Source organism: Porites lutea, chromosome 12 (genome assembly GCF_958299795.1).
Source record: "Porites lutea chromosome 12, jaPorLute2.1, whole genome shotgun sequence".
In the NCBI taxonomy this organism is placed as follows: domain Eukaryota; kingdom Metazoa; phylum Cnidaria; class Anthozoa; order Scleractinia; family Poritidae; genus Porites; species Porites lutea.
This window is the reverse complement of record NC_133212.1, coordinates 4,251,002-4,268,680: the sequence shown is the minus strand read 5'-3', so window position 1 is coordinate 4,268,680 and position 17,679 is coordinate 4,251,002. Positions and strand designations below refer to the sequence as shown.

Sequence of the window (17,679 nt, the reverse complement as noted above, 5' to 3'; positions counted from 1 at the left end):
CCCAGTGACGCCAGTGACTGGACGCAAGGCCCCATCCAGTTGAGCTTATTAAGCCAACCTGAGAGCAAGTTAGTTGAGCAAGTCTTTTGTCTTTTTGAACCGTGAGGGGAAGAAAATGAGGCCCTACCTGCGTTAATTGCGTCGAGCCTTTGAAGGCTTTGAATTCCTGGCAGCACTGATCTCTGGTCGAGTCAACCTTGTTCTGTTTTTCGAGTGCGCGCATCTGTTTATTGATAAACAGATGGTCAAACTGAGCCAGCTGTACCAAGAGCGCGGCTATTAGGCCTGGGTTCGAAACTGTACAAAGATCTTACTCCATCCATGTAGCGATAGTCTTTCTCGCGTACGCCAAAATCAAGCGCTCAGCTAGCAGAGAGATCAAAGAGGCTCTAAAAAATTTGAAAAAACTCGTCCTTGGTGGTGGGTGGGGGCTGCCAGGTTAACTAAAGTGGAATAGTACTGGTCCCCTGATGGGGAGGCCCGGGTTTAAACACCTACCAAGTCATTTAAAAAACTCGGCAAGATCATGATCAGTGTGTTTGTCTAAGTTCAGATGCAGGTGTTGGCCGCTGTCTTCTTCATCCCTCCTTTATCAGTGAAGCTGAAGGGGATGAAAAAGAACCCACGCTATTGTTAAAGAGAATTGAAGTTTTTCCATCATTGGTGTGGTCTAAAACTTCTTATCACACATGTACAGTATGCTCACAGTCAGTGACGACTTTGTTAGCTGACGTCCGTGCTTACTATTCATATGGGCATGCTTACTTTAACAGGCCATTGCCGAGTTCCATAAACCCTCACTTTCAAAATGAGGCAAAGTGCACAACCTTTCTTGTGAAAATGAGTTTTTTTTGCATGAGAATGAAAAATCATTTCCATATCAAAGGCTGAGCACTTAACCTCGTTTTGATACAGAGGCTCGGAAATGGCCTATTAGGGCGAAGGGAGAAATTTCGAGGACGCGCCCAGACGAGGGGATCGAGTAAGCCTCCTCCCTTCGCGTGTTCCCTTGCGCGTTCTGTAAAAACTAACCGGCGCTTGCCACGCAGGCTATATTCATACATATAATGAAAAGAAAACACGTTCTGTTATCCTGTCATCCGCGACATAACATAACCAAAAACGTTCATTGAGTGTTAATTATGAATGTGTTGAAAAGTTTTTAAAATAATTGGGTAGGAACACTGTCGTTAAAGGATAAAGCTGCTTGACCTGACTTTGAAATACCTCAGTTGTTATAATTACAGAAAAACTGGCCGATTTTGTCAACAAAAAGAGGAGTTTATCTCGCTTCTCGAAAAGTTATTCCGTTGAAATGACGCACTTTGAATCTTACAATAAGCTCATTTATTGAAACATTTATTACTTGTACATCTTTGCAACACTCTTTAGAAATGAAAGGAGATAAAAAAGTATTTTTCCGTTTTATGTTTCCCTGGTTCGTTTACTCGAGCGTGTTACAGACTAAGATTACATTTTAATTGCCTGCAGGTTTTGACACCTTTTAAAGTTTACAAAATTTAAGCTAATTAGTTATGTTTGTACGTCACATAGATTCAAGAAAAGAAAGAAAGAAAAAACTCATTTTGGCGACGTCTCTCACTGAGTCTTGTGTCGCGTTCGTCTCAGAGCCCACGCGTTTCCATTGAAGCAACGTATGAAATACAAGGCTACTTTGCAGTCTTCTTTGGGGAAAACGCACAATTGCAAGATTGATAGTGGATTATAGTTCAACACATTTAATTTTGTAACAGGCGCGCAGTTAAAGAAAACTGAGTTTTATTAACCTCTACATCATTAAGTTTGTTGTTCTTTTTTTCTCGTTTTCTCTAGTCTGCTACACAGCCGCTTTTAGCGTCGTCACGCAACGCTCCTCCCTGCGTGGCGAAAGTAAAAACGGCTGTGTAGCAGACTTAATGGGGAGGAGCGTTGCGTGACGACACTAAAAACGGCTGTGTAGCAGACTACCCTTTCTCGAGATACTTAGATTTATCGATTAGGAAAATCGCGACACAAAGAAAGGAAAACTGCATTGCTGCTGTTAAAACTGACTATCATTATTTACGCTTGAAATAGAAGTCTACTTTCCAGTAGTCTCTTCAACTAGTGTAAAAGAAAATAAAATATGGAAAAAGGATACGAATATCGCCTCCAATTCCCAGCCTTATGACGTGATACGGTGGACGCGATCGTCAATGAAATAATTGTTGATCAGTCATCCCCGATGGAATTCGAAAATTGAAATAAGCAAGAGAAACACAAAATGAATGCTGGCAGCTGTGTGAAATAAGGGTGAGGTGAAGTTAAAGGCACACACGAACGGTAGCCTGTGTAGAACGCCGCTTCCCTTAAAAAAAAAATATATTACTGAGGGGAGGCTGAACACAGGCTAACGAGCTGAGAAATGGGCATGAAGACATTCGTTACTTTCACATTCCCATAATACACCTTTCTTTACCCCCCAAAAGTGTCGCAAAAGCATTGTTTCCAATTTCTCTTGGGATTGACAATCCTCCCGAGAGAACTTGGAAACAATACTTATGCAAAATTTTGGGGGTAAACAAGGTGTATAATGGTTAATGTCAGGGTTAATGTGAAAGGAGTGAATTGGGAAAATGGTCGCGGGCCAAACCATATCACGTCACATAAATGAAATAGCAAGGCGATGGAAATATGAAGGCGAAACTGAAGAGAATGCGAAAATATGGTTCAATTTTTTTTGGTCTGACAATGAAACACTATTTCCGGAATTTTCAAAGAGATACGGGACCAGATGTTATTTACACAATTAGTACAAAGTTCTTTCTAGAGATTTTCTTCGAAACAATCGACACGGACAAAGACTTTTTAAGCCGTTTCAGGCCAACTAGGGTCGTTAGCTTTCTCCTAGACTGTGGCTTTCCTCTTCATTTGCCTGTTGTACTTGTGAAGCCGCCGCCATCACTTGAATTTGACCCAGAAGCTGCTGTACATCCGGTTGGTTGGGATCAATGGCCACGTATACGGCGTTGCTATCGACCAGCGGCACACCGTCTTCTGACGTCACTGGGACAGTGGTACTCTCTTGAAGCACATGCTCTGTGACAACCTGAAAGGGAAAACAGAGATTTTTACATGCAAGACAAGGAAGGAAAATATTGGGCCTTTGTCTTCGAGCACGTCAAAGCCTACACCTGCTACAGCAACTAGTACCGGCATGTTGACCTTTCCTCAAGTGTTCAACCACGTTCTGGCCAATGACCATATCTCTCCTTGCCTTGATTATTCCGTAGTTTCCCCTTCCGGGAAATGTAACATCCTCGTAGAACTCTGAATCACTGTATCCCTTACCTTTACGGGGAAGAGGGGAGTTCCGATTGTTACTGAGGCATGTTTAACACCTCCACATTTTAACAATCAGTTTTGACCACGGTCTCTGATTGCCCTGATTCCTGGCCAGTCCCCCTTTAGGGACACGAAGCAGCCAAGCAAGACGCTGAATCAAGATATTTCTTGTTGGGTAAAGGGTCTCGATGTTGACAAGAAATCCGTGTTGCACACAAGTCATTCATTGAAAGAAAACTCTTCTGCGAAGTGAGACGCGAAACGTTCAAACCGCCTTACGGCCTTCGATTCGCGAAGAACTAAGCCACATTAAATACCTCGTCATGATGATTTCCACCGGAGTCCTCCACCACTTCAGTTTCGATGACCATCCCTGCTTGCCCGGATTCCTGGGCAGTTGCCCCTTCAGGGACATGTAGCACTCCTGCGGAGCTCTGAATAAGGATATCCCCCGCACTCGTCTGTATAGACGTAGGCTCTCCAGCGACCTGTTGCGCGGCTGCCTGGTTGACGATTTGCTCTGCCAGCTCAGCTGTTATTTCGGGAATGGTCACTGAAATATTAAAAACGAAAAAAAGAACTACCGTCGATTCTCTCTTAACGGACACCCCGAGAAAACGGACACTTAGAGTTGGCCCTTGCCTCTCTTCACTTCCTATGTTTTACGGACATCACTTCCAAAGAGTCTGTCTTAGAGACAGTTCACCAGAGAATCAGATTGGTGTTCAGAAATGTCAGGTTTTCTAGAGGGAGATAAACCGGAAAAACTTTTGTAGCAGGACCGAAGGACGTTAAAACACTCAGCCCGTATATAAGAGGCGGCCTCAGGAATAGAGTGGTTCGGAAAATCCCCGATCAACAAATTAGGGACCTTAAGATCTGACGACGGCGACGGCAACGGCAACGGCAACGAGAACTTCAAAAAAGCAATAGGTTTAGACTAGCAAAACAACAACTTTGCACGTGCATAACGCTTTTTTGAACATTTCTCTCTTTCGTCACTGCACGACTTCGTCGTGAAAATAAGCGTTTTATAGAGTACGTAAATAAGCGACCACGAAATTTTGTTTCCCTTTCTGAATTTGGAAATGGTTCTAAGGATTTTAGCTCCAGGATGAGTTCGCCTACATTATACAAAGTAAGTAAGCTGGAATAATGGCGATGAACGCTAGCTGTCTCACTTTTGTTACTAATGCTGATTTAGATTACGCGTCCTTATTTGCTATGGAAATTGAGAAATTACTTGCGAATGACAAAATAACAACTTTGTGTGAGACAAATAACGTCTCCGAAACATTTTTTAAAAAGTTACAAACAACAAAACTGTTTGGCTTACAAGTTTTCAAATCCCAGAATTGCAATCTGTTACAATCTTGTTCAAGTTTGTCCATCTGCTCCCCCTTTTGTTTCCGCTGTGTTATTTATACCTTATTTTAGGGCCTGTTTTCATGGAGGTGGGGTACCCCAGGTAGGTGAGGTAACCCGCTTAGGTGGGGTAACTCACCTACCTGGGGTCCCCATCTTCATGTAAACATGCCCTTAATGTTATTTTTATGTTTCACCTGGTTTTGTGGCAGTTCCCCCGGTTTGACTTTTGTATAAATTTCGTGACACAGTAAAACAACCTACAGAATCCTGCTCTTCCCCACCTCTCCCCCGAAAGGATACATGTCGCGAAACTAACCTGTCGTAATTTGCGGCTGATCCACGTCGGGTTCTCCATCATCCGCATCAGTCCCTCCGCTTCCATTCCGTTGTGTCTGCACCTGGTTCAGTAGATGTTGCGCAAGCAGAAGTTGCTGAGCTAAAGTGATTTTAAACTGACTTCCTTCTTGGTCAGCGCCTTGAACAACGATCTGAGGTCCGCCGGCCCCTTCGGTCACCTCGGCGCTCAGGTTATGAGGGACGATTTCGCCCAAAACCTGCGTAACTTGCTGGAGCAGAGAGGTATCTGGGACTTTTGTTTCTGAAGTTCTGGCTGTACCTGGGACGTCGTTCTGAAAAGAAATGACAAAAAGGCATGTTGCTTTGAGAAGAGAAAAACTGTGATTAGAGCATCGAGGTTAATTTGCACCTGTTCAACTGCGATATGCTTCCCCTCTATCTTGGAGACTGGAACAGGCTAACCATTCGCCCCACTATTTTGGAACCTAGAACAGGGTAACCAAACATCATTCGCCACTTCTCAGTGAAGATTTTATTTCTTATCCTTCAAGAGTGAAGGAGTAGTAGCTAGTGTGTACTAGCCCACAAGTCATTTCAACTAGCCCTGAAACCCTTTTGATTAGCAGGATTAATCCTTCTGTAATTTGAATTTCCCAAAAAACAGCATTTGCCCGTCGGGCAAGTTAAGAACAAAAACCACTAGCCCGATAGCAAAATCCACTAGCCCTGGGCTATCGGACACGACTTTCTTTGCACGCTGACATGTGATCTGGTAAATAAATAGAAAGCTTTAGATTTGAGGACGAGGAAAGAGTACGAGTGCAGTTCTTAACTTAAAGTTTTTTCGCGTATTCTCGAAAAATATTCAACCCGGAAAGCTTCACTGTATAATTTTTCACCTGAAAAATTAGTGAGGTTATCTTTTTCTTGGAGAAGGTTTAGCCCTTCCCGGTAGCAAAATGATTAAACTTGTTCCCGCCACTGCGACATTCCCGCTAAAACTAGTAGTAGAATGACGACTACTATCATGGTTTCCCGCCAAAATGGCGCTGGTTCTCTCGCAAGCACCCTACTTAGAAAATCTCGTACTCGTAGTCGTCCTCGTCTCAGAATCTAAAGCTGTCTACCCAATGATTCAGGCCCTCCTTTTGACGGATGACACAATAGAGATTACAAGATATAGGGAAGCCATACTCGCAGGCTTGTGTTACCCGGATGAACGTCACCGCGGCAAAGTTAGCAAGCCCGGCTCATTTGATCAAGGCCTCACTAGATTGGCCGGGAAAACAATAACCAATCAAAGTTAACAGTAGAACATAGCCCACAAACAACACACGTGCGACTTATGGGGGTCGACCGAAATAAGAGGTTTTAATGAGCTACCACACTTCTCGATATATAATGTAAAAGACCTATCCTTTCTTTGGTACAAGCATTTCATAAAGAAGTGGCTGAACAAGAATCGCTATTACACCGTCGAATTTGGCGACAGTCGCAAGTACCTCGTCGTCCTTATTTGCGTCCGTTCCTCCATCACCTTCTGCTTTATCAGCCTCGCTTTTATTGTCATTTTGTATGCTCTGGGCAGCGGTTTCCTCTTCCATAGAATCCAGGCCTTCCTGGCCATCCACGACCATTTGAGATTGTGCAGAACTGTCATCGAACTTGAAGTCTGTTTGACTCTCCTGACTAGCGTGTTTGGCATGTGTGTTGAGGTGGTTTTTTAGGTAATTTAGGCGGGTGAATTTTTTGTCGCAGTGCTCACAGGCAAATGGTTTCTCTCCTTTATGTATGTTCAAGTGCCGTTTGTAGGTGGTGAGGTAGTTGAATTCTTTTTCACAAGTATCACATTTATACGGACGGTCACCTGATAAAAAAATAACAAAAATTCATTCTTATCTAATTTGAAGAACACAGAAGACGAACGTAAAAGAATAAAAAGGAAGTTTTAACACTTCGCTTCGCTTCGCGCTTTGAAAAAACTATTTTGAGAAAAAAACCGCCTCCTTTTGTAGCCTAGGATGATTTAAAAGTTTTGAGAAATTTATAAAATGGGTGTAAGGCAGCTCGTCTTATTAATACGAGGACATTTAATTTCATTTATAAAAAACAACAACAAAAAAAACAACAAGCTGTTAAATATGGGGAAGGAATGAAAAACGAGTGTAGTCTTAGCAGTGAGAAACGCCTTTGTTTTTCAGGACATATGGCAGCCGTCGAGTCACTTGTAAACTAGCAATATTATACAACTGAAAGTAACAGAACATTTTCCGAAACTTTTCGTCAGGCTGGTGAATTTTGCAGCTAGACTTATCCTACCTGTGTGTAATCTTATGTGGTTCTTGTAGCTGTCCAAGCGAGTGAAATCTCTACCACACTGCTCACATGTAAAGGGTTTGAACCCCGTGTGAAGGCGAAGGTGTCGTTTGTGACTTCCAAAATCTGAGAACACTTTGCCACAGAATTCACACTGAAAGAGAGAAAGCAGTGTCTATTGAGTCGATACATAAAAATAAAATGTTTGCTACAAAGTATTGTATACACAAGGATATGATTTGTAAATTTTTTATTTCTTAACGTTTGAGGCAGATCTTTAAGGGTGTGTTCACACAATACCCAATAGCTTTTCGTGGCGCTACGAAAAGCTATTCGGTAAAACAGTGCTGTCAACTCTACCAGATAATCCTGCAGACTCCAGATTTTCAACCGTATCTCCCGGTCTCCCGATTAAAGTGTGAGATCTCCCGGATAATCGCCGAAGTTTGCCATTTCTTCATTTCAGTAGACTCGACTTTCCAACAATATCAAAAGTTTCAACTATTTTGCGTTGTTTGTGCTGTTAAAATTGAACTTTTCCTCATAAACCCCTGTATGCCATAGTATAACTTGGTGGGAAGTAAACCAATCAGGTCAAATGTTACTACGCTAACATCATCTTTTTCGGGCGTTTTGTGCCATTGCAAATTTGTGGTGATCGGGGTCAACAAGTATTTTTTGCACAAATGACGTCATGTGTCGTGCGCTATGATGTCATCTATTACCCCTTCCCCTAGTTCTCTATCAATTCTCAACATTTGAAGACGTGGAGGGAAGGGGGGGGGGGGGGGGGAGGGGGGCCGTTGACAGCCCTGTAAAGTATTAAGACCTTACCGATATGTGACACTCGGGTTTAGAGACCAGCGCGTCGCAGCTTCGCTCCCTTTCAGAAATTGTGCTGCCACAACAATTTTTGTTTGTGAACATAACCCCTATCCAGTATGATTTTTGTGGCAGCTAAAAAATGTCTGGTATAGTATGAACATAGCCTAAGAGTCTTGATAAGTTTTAAAAGTAATATAAAACAGTCTTTAACAGATCCCTAGTTTAAGGTATCAAAACTCTTTAGTCATCTCAGAAAAGGTCTCACAGTGAAGTAGAGATTTTACTGGCAAAAGACTTACCTTGAATGGTTTCTCTCCAGTGTGCGTTCTTGCATGTCTCTTGAGATCTCCTAAGTTAGCAAATCCATGTCCACACTGATCACACTGATAAGGGCGTTCCCCAGTGTGAACACGAATATGCGTCTTGAGATTGTATGATTTGTTGAACTCTTTGCCACAGTATTCACAAGGGTAAACTCTTCCTCCTTAATACAAGTCAGAAAGAATCATTTAAAAAGATTTCAGTCCCCACAGAACGGTAAGCAGCAAACGCTAAGTTTTAAGTGTTAGAAAGTTATTACTTTCTTTCAAGTCACTGCACTGCATAACTGTTTTCACCCACATGTTGAAGACAAAGAGCAGAGATTAGTCAAGTAGACTGCTCCACTGATCCAATTACAATTTCACAAAAAAACATCTGTTATTAAAATGACAAGCAACATTCAACAAGAGTAACTATGACAGACAGAAAAAAAAATTACCTCCACTTGAAACAACCCTTGTTGCTGTAAATGAGAACAAGTTTTGGTTAAAAACTTATCACTAGGGCAAGGGGAACGATCATGGGAGGTGGGAGAGAAAAGATGGAAGATGGGGGTTCTTAAAGGGTGAGAAGCAAGAGCAATTTGGAGAAAATTTTGCAATCAATTTATCATATATATTAATTGAGTGAGGGGCCGCGTTCTCGCGAGACTCGCTTCACTTGCCCAAATAGGAGAGCTTGCTCATAGGCTAAGTATGAAATGCAAGGAAAAAAAGGTGGGAGGTTTTAACCCCTTTATCCGCACCCCCAACTCCAGTGTTACACAGTGTATTACTACAACCCTGGTCAAAACTCTTAGGACAAAAACACAATAGCTTGTCAAAATGACGCATTTTTCCTCTCCCTCCTCCCACCCAGTGCAGTGTTGGTGTTATACTTTGAAGTTTTGTTTCAACTAAATCAACACAGCTAATATGGGGGGAGGGGAACAGCAGAAATAGGCTCTTATAACAACATTGACCCCAGCTTTTTAAGAGGTACAATGTAGAATGTGAGTTTAGCAAAGTGCGACTCTGCATTTAATTTCCTGTGTCCCAAGATGGCCAGTGCCCAGCAGCGTTTCTTGCTTTTCTTATTAATTGTACAAACCCAGAAGACTTATAAATCCATTATAGGTGTTTCCTACTTTAACTCACCCGTAGCAGAATTAGCTGGAGCTACTGCAACAGGTAGCACGGCCACAACAGTAGTGTCAAGCTGAGAACGCACTTGATCGTTGGTGACCACCATATTTGGTCGCTGTATGGACTGCACAGCTGACTGGACCTGTTGGAGAACTTCATTTGCTTCCTCATCTGGAACCTCTGCTTGCACTATCTCCATTACTGATATAAGGAAAAAAAATACACATGAAGTAAAAATAATCAAGTCCGTCTCCCCCTAATCATAACCTCTTTCCCAGGGTCCTCTCCTACTCCGTCCCTATGGCGAGGGAGAGAGACTCTGGTCACGTGTCCCTTGGACAATTGAAATCATTCGGCTATTTGGAAATGAGTCACAAAGCATTTCGACCACGACTGCCATAATATGCATTATGTTTTTCAGTCTCTCCCTCTTTTGCCCCTGGGGCTGAGTATGAGAGGACCTTGGGAACTAGGTTGCCTTAATCAGTGTTGGCATGTGGTCAGACTGAACCAGACCACTACCTGGAGTTTTACAAAGTCCTGTTAGTTTCTTGGTGTTGCAGAAGGGACTGCTAAACAATGCTGGAGAGGACCGAACCTGATATCAACCCAAACCTTAGTGAGTTACAGGAGTTGATCTCATCCAATCTGATGTTGGGTTTTGTTGATGCAGCACCTTGATTAAATTCCACCAATTACCTATTCTCCCTATTAACCTGGAAAGTTTGAAGCTAAACCAACCTTGTGGAGGTGCAGTTGTCTCCACGTCACAGTGGTGCCCAACATTTATCACTGTAGCTTCAATTGTCTCACAGCTGATTTGTTGGATCTGTGACATCTGTGACAACACATTGGCTGCTGTTGCTTCTTCTTCACTTGACATGATTCACACTCTCTTCCTTGCTGTAAGAAGCAAAATAAATAACAGAATTGGCTAAGTGAACACTTAACACCACATGGCTTTGTTAAAAAAGATAGGTCTTAGGAACACACAAATGTTTTGCAAAATTCTACAGACATATTCATGTTTTAACTATGAAATTTTTTGATCATTGATTTCCATCTCAAAGCCATCTCAACATCTCAAACTCTTAAACAATGTATAGTCATTCATTTGGAACTCTCAACCTGTACTGTTCACTTGAACAAACAACAACTTTGCACGTGCATCATGTTATTTTGAACATTTATTTGCCCTCGTTGCACCACTATATTTTTGACATGAAACTTCATAATTTCATGAGCCTACATTATGGAGTAGGTGAACACAACACAAAAATTGTCACTTTCTTTTTCTAAACTTAGATAACAATAAATAAGGTCCCAAAGAAAATTTCTCCAAGATTAGCCAAATTAAATGAAATTGAATAAGATTGGTAAAGTTTGAAATAATGGGAATAGACTTTTAAGTGGCTTCATCGGTTTGTTGTCATCCAAAAATTTTGCTACCATGGCAACGTGATGTAACGAATTCTCCTCTCTATGAAGCAATCACAAAAAGTGGATCAGCATGATAAAAGGAAGCCTTGCAGAGGGGATAATAATCAATACAGTATCATCAACTGGTCACGCAAATAGAATAGCACCAAAGTTGTGTAGTGATAAAAGTACGACATATAATGGTACTTTAGTAAAAATGAAAAAAAAAAACATCATGTTATACAACTTCTCAGAAAGGGTTTTGTTTGCATGTCATGCGATAGGATTGCTGATGATAGAATGTGTGTAGAAAATAACTGTGGGTCTCCAGAAATTTTGACCCAATGTTAAAATCTCTGCATCTTTCATGGTGAGTCCTCACGCCAAATATTTTTTACTTGTTTCCTTCTCTTAGTCAAGAATAAATTATCGAACCACAGTCTCACATCTTCTGATCTGCCATCCCTGTATGATTTTTAATTGACTGGGTCAAGTTTGGGCTTAAGCAGTGATCAGTATCTCATTTTGGATGGGAGGGAGGGGGTGGGCGGGGAAAAATAATATGATGCTTGTCTGGGCATGACCCAGGCTTAATATTTATTTGTCTCCTACAGGAAGGAGACATGGTATTTGCTTTTTTTGTATGTAATCCTAAGCGATAGCTTCATGTGTAAAAATTTGGGGTTTCTGTCCAAAACACCTTGAATCGCTAGACCAAAATCTGCAGTTTCTACGAAGCCCACCCCTCCCCCTCATCCCCAGGCTCATTTCTCCATAAAACATCTCTGCTTTCGTTTACAAGTCTAGTGAACGAAAAAATCATCAAAGATAAAATTTCTTGATTTCAAATGTAATATCCTTTATTGTTGTGGCAAATTTATATGTATTTTTACTGGGCCTATGAGTGGATTCCTGATAAGTGAAAAAAAACTGTGATGTTGAGGAAAATACATGTAAGTATGTTCGTTAAATTTTCTGTTGCATTTGAAGCCATTGTTCAGCAATGGTGTACTGCGAGGATCATTCTTCATTTGACTTCATTTCTGCAGTTCTTATATTATTTATTTCATATACATCTATCACAATGGTGTAAATTACTGCCAAGTTCGTACAATGTGCTAGAAAACCAAAAAATATATAAAAACCTAAGATCAGGCTTGTTTTCCTTGAAAATTTTGCAAAATTATTAAAGGAACAAGCACGTGATGGTAGGCAAAGTTCAACAAGTTGTCTTGCGAGTACGTGGAAAAACCGGCCGTAAATATGTATAGACTTGACTCAACATTTTTGACATTGAAAAGGTGCAAAGTGGATAATCCACTTTGTGAGTGTCTATTCTTCCAACTTTAGAACACAAAAGAGATCAAAAGATTAAAATAAAAATTACGCTGATCTCTTCATAGAGGTAACCACCAAGAGATCTTCTCTGATTCATGTTCATTTCCTTGAGGAGTAAATAATTTGAACTGCAAAGATCCAGTGTTTGGTTTATTCGGTGGTTTACTTAAGCTAAACATGCGAGGGAAAACAGCACAAGCTGTAACAGACATCGTCTTTTGATTACATGATCCTTCCTTAAGACTCAAGACAAGAAACACTAGATCTTAAAATATATAAGAATTAAGCTAATCATACTTTAGCTGGAAAATAGAATGTGCAGTAACCTTATTTAAGGCGGTTCTCGGTCTAAATTGAAACGTGCACGCCAATTATATATTAAAATTAGCTCTCGACAAATTTAGTTGAACATGGCCAACTCCTTCTCCGATCACGAGGAACTAAAGCCAATCGCACTTGAACATTGATGATAAGTGATGACTGCTAGAAGTCGATGAATCCAAGAGACAAAAATTATGTGGACATAAAAAAAATTGCGTGCTAGCTTAATGGCAGCCACAATACAAACGAAACTCTTCAACGAAACACCCGACACAATTTACGCTGTGGATCTCTTCCAAATTACCCATAAAACTGCACTAAAATGACTCTCTTTCTTTGCAAACATCCTTGATCGAAAAGTCCTACCTTCCAAATGCAGGAAAAGGTGAAATCTTGCTAAGTCACCGCGCCTTTCCAAGACAACACTCAAAATGGTGGACGCTAAGCAAGCGTGGTTCCTTTGCGAGGTGGAGTTCCCACCATGCACTGCGCACTTTCAAAAGTTTAACATGGCGGCTGTAAACGTTTTGCGCGAGGACGCTAGAAGACTGCAAGAAAAAGAGTGTTGCGTCCATTGAATTGGTTAGTAATAGTTCTTACTGTATTTTACTAAAAACCGGTAGCCAGGGTTTTTTTTTCTGGGCGAAATGTGTTTTCCTCATGTCTTGATATGAGCTACAAAATCAAAACAAAATATATGTTAATTTAAGCTCATGGGACATTTAAGCTTGTATATGAAGCGTAGAGTCTGGTAGACATAAATCAACAAACTTGTTTCTCTTCGCAGGCCCTGGAACACAGAGAGATTCAACTAGATTACTTTGCCCGGCCTTTTTGTTGATTCCCTTTCCCCACCTTTGCTGGGGTGACTCTCCTGGGGAGGGATCCCAGGCGGGGGTGGGAGGGGGGGGGGGGGGTGTAGGGGCGGCGGTACACCCTACATGAGTTAAAGTTACGGGACGATTAAAGGGGACAAAATCAAAACCCATTAAAATCCTTAGGGCTTCTAACAGAACCCCCCAAAATCACTGTACTATCTGAATTTATCTTTAGGATTTATCTTTCCCTTGGCATAAGCATATGGTACTATGGCAATCTCCAGATTGTTTTAAATACCCCCAGCGAATCCTTTCTTAAATCAAGGCACCAAAAAATAAATGCTAAATTTCCCCAAAAAATTCATGGAGCAGAAAATTTCAATCCCAAGAAAATCCTTCAATCATCCCTGTCACTTTAACTTAAAAGTACCCTCAAGTATGTTACAGGTCAATATTAAATTCAGGTTAAGATTTTTTATTTCAGAATTAGTGCTAGGAGAAAAAGGAAATTTAACAAAAAGAGTAAGTGTGCTAGTATTAAGCAATGGAAAGCCAGAAAAAATAATTTTAAACCTGAATTTAATTTTGACCCGTAATAGAATATGGCCAACAAGGCATGAATGAACTTGTTGCAAATCCATTGAATCTCTGTTTCTTTCATAGGATATGCAATGTATTTTTGACTCGATTTTAACTCAAGTTTGCCATGATTTCCAGAGGAGCAAAAATAGCATTAGGAGGAGCATTTTGCTTTGCCTCAGCTGTAATATTTCTAGTTCATCAGATGCAGAACACAGATCGTAAAAGACTCAAAGAAGGTGTGATTAGAGACATAGAGAGACAAGAGAGAAAGAGAAAGAATGTTCAAGAGTTACAGCAACAGATTGACCTGACAAAGAAGTTGCAAAAACAAAGGGAGAGTGATGTGTCTAATCGAAAAGAGAATGACGCAAGCTAACAAGAGTTATTTTGAGTGATGCTAAGACTTTCATAAAATATGATCTTGTTAAGATCAAATAACAGTGTAACAGTAGGTAACAAGCCATACATGTGCTCTGGGGTGGGTGTTCTCTGACTACCAGCTTACTGCCCCACCCAATGCTCATTCAGAGTATGCCATGAGAATCAAAGCAACCATGATTGTGTAATTATGGTAATAAAAGTAAATGCCAAAAAATTCCAGAAAACCTTAACATCTAGTCTCTTTCAGAGCCGTTTTTAGGCTCGTCACGCAATGCTCCTCCCTCCTGTTTGTGGGGAGGAGCGTTGTGTGACGAGCCTAAAAATGGCTGCAAAGGAGACTAATATTCAAAATATTCTCCCTGCCTGAAGGAAGCTCACATGCTGTTGCATACTGTAGGGTACAGTTCAGGGCCAATTTCTTTGAAAAGCATGGTTAGCAGTAATCCTTGGCTAACTACAAGTGGGACATAGGGGTTGTCATGGTAATGAATTTCCTAAGTGGGTTAATGCTTATTGGCTTTCAAACAATGTAGCCATTGAAGCATCTTGGGAGAGCCTGGGTCAACCTTGATATAAGAACCTGAGAAGTGTTATTTCTGCTATATAGCTCTTGGTTTCCTTGGCTCGATTACTTAGAGTGCTTGTTCTATGTCACCTCTTAGAGTTATGGGGGATGCTTTCCATTCAAACAAAACGTCTGGTTTGAATTTTCAGCAACTTCCAGGAGCGAATGGAACAGCATTTTCCAAGTTTCCAAAAACAGGGCAACCTTGTAAGGTATACCCAGGGTTGTCATTAAGAGCCGGGGGCTGGGGATTTTCCCCAGCTACTAAGAGAGTGGCCCCCGGCTACTTTTATTAGAAAATAGAAGAAAAATAGAACCAAAAGAAATCCCTAGCCGTTTAACACCGCGGCAAAACGTCTACGCATGCGTCAGGTTGAGCATTTCCGGTCTCTTTTTCAATCACACTTTCCAGTCAGATCAAAGTCTCCCGCGCGCTCACGGCTTCATTCTGTGTGCAGCTTGTGGTTCAGTTGTTTTGCTTCATGCTGCTCGTGTTTTTGACTATTTTGTAGTTATTGAAATTGCTTTTATGGATAACCAGGCACAGATCACTGAAACAATTAGTCGATTAGATTCAGAAAAGGTAAGATGATAATAACTCAGTGTGTAATTTTGGCTAGAGTGTCAGATAAACTGATTTTCATTCACGAAAACAAAGTTTTTGAGTGTTATTTTTCACTTAACCTGGCTGAAACTAAGACATAAAAAGCTATCATTGCAAGCTTGTTTATTGTAGTTCTAATTTTCAGTTCTTCAGTTTCTCAGTCTTCATGCCTTAAAGCCGATTCGAGATTTTTTTGGAAAATGACAACACACAATCGCTTTGTACTTTTATTTACCAGTGAGTTTTACCGTGTTTTGAAACGAAACTCTTCTGAGTTGATTGCCATGAAACATAAGCTTAATTATACTGTTGAGGTTGGTAGCAAGTTGACAACTCTATTTATCTTTTTCATTCTCAGAATCAGATAGAGAAAGCTGGTTCGATGGCTTTTAGAAGTCGAAATTTTCATGCCTTGTATTTAGCAGCTGAAAGTTTCGTGTTTGCATGAGATGCAGCCGAGCCGCAGTCTGAAATTATTGAAGTCTTCACTGACCAAAGAACAACCAAAGAACAACCATGTAAAAGAATTAAATAGGCATTTTCTTGAATGAAAGTCATTTATAGGTATGTTTAGTTTCCCAGCACTGAAAGCTCCGGGTGTTCGTGACAGCAGTCATCAAAGTCGAGGTTGTTATTAAATCCCGCACATCTTTTGTTTTGAGTTGTTGTTTTCGCTGATAATAAAAAAATTGTTGAACGGACTAAAATTTTATTTCCCGGTTCTAGTGTTAATGATAATGATGACGGCTTTTTTTGGTTTCTTTCATAAGTATTGCCATTCTTTTCTTAGTTATCGCCTTTTCCCAAATTAACTTATGCCAAGCCAGTAGCATGCAAGAAAGCCAGTAAAAACAACTTCGTCTTGTCGAGCGCTCGCGACCTGCAAACTTCAAACATCATTTTCACCGTTGGTGCAAACAGATAACCATGTGGTGCAAAAGTTTGACACTAGAAAAATATATAAGCTTTCGAATGAAGTGATTTTTTTCGCCCCCTTTTTTGTCTGTTTCTCCCTTTTTGCTTTCAAACTTAGCGCGACGGCAATGTTATGCTTACTCAATTGGTTTATATACTAGACCGGAAATAAAAAGCTGACCGGATGCTAAATTTTGTGCTCATGCGCAGTGCGTTTTGCCGCGGTGTTTAGCCGTTTGATTCCCCACCTACTTGTTGTATTTACCCGGCAACTTGAAATCTTAGTGACAACCCTGTATACCCAAATTTTGAATTATTTTCCCAGAAGTTTTCTTTTCATTCAACTTTGCTCCCAGAAAATCTAGAATTTTCAGTTAAATGTTTTGCATTTTGGAAATTCAACAGGTTTTTTTTGGAACTTGGAAAGGGCCTATTCACTCTGGTGTGCATGTGGTGGACAAGTCAAAAGAAGCAGGAAGTGGGGCGGAGGACTCCTCCCTTCTTCCCACTCTGATCTTTTAGCCGTGTCTATCGCGTTTATCACACCTTCCGGCCTTCCTATAGCTTAAATTTTAGCCATCCATCTAAGTCACACAATCCCAAGAGAGTGAGTTGAGGAGACGGCAGAAAGTCAGGATATGGTGAAACTTAAGGAGATGGCTCAAACTGAGCCTAGTCTTCTCGGTCCTTTTGTGTTTGCACAAGAAAAAAAAAGATTGCAACCACAAACAGGAAATGCTCAGCACTTGCTTGAGAAAATCACCTTGAGTTACAAGGAGCACTAAGAAAAGGCCCCTTTCAGGACTATACCAAGTAGAATCCTCAAGCAGTTTTTTAAAGAATACCAAAAATCAAATGAATCTTATTTATTAATTTTTATCACCACTGGGGTTAATATTTTAACAAACAGGCAAAGCATAAAGATGAGAAATTTTGGAAAAGCCTGCTCAGAGTGACATTTCTAGAAATCTATTAAACCAAAAAAAGTCTATAATGCCACTATTCAAATATTTTTTATTCACTACCAACATCTTGCACTGTAACTTTGTTGAAGTATTTTGTTCCTGGGTATTAACCTATTTTCAGTCTTTGTGCATCAAAAGTAAAACAAATATTGATGATATTAATGTTCAGTTCAAGAAGTGTTTTTTTACATAAAAT

General features: G+C 40.6%; 1 protein-coding gene across 1 annotated transcript; it reads right to left on the bottom strand.

The window, feature by feature from the left end:
* Positions 1-2,604: 2,604 nt before the first annotated feature.
* Positions 2,605-13,130, bottom strand: LOC140921537 (uncharacterized). Its single transcript, XM_073371542.1, has 10 exons — positions 13,020-13,130; positions 10,317-10,478; positions 9,588-9,776; positions 8,891-8,914; positions 8,430-8,614; positions 7,309-7,459; positions 6,492-6,856; positions 5,009-5,321; positions 3,642-3,877; positions 2,605-3,088 (listed from the first exon to the last, which is right to left on the bottom strand). Exons 2-10 carry the CDS (start codon positions 10,456-10,458, stop codon positions 2,876-2,878), a joined length of 1,818 nt encoding a protein of 605 aa, XP_073227643.1. The 5' UTR covers positions 10,459-10,478; positions 13,020-13,130; the 3' UTR covers positions 2,605-2,875.
* Positions 13,131-17,679: the final 4,549 nt, after the last annotated feature.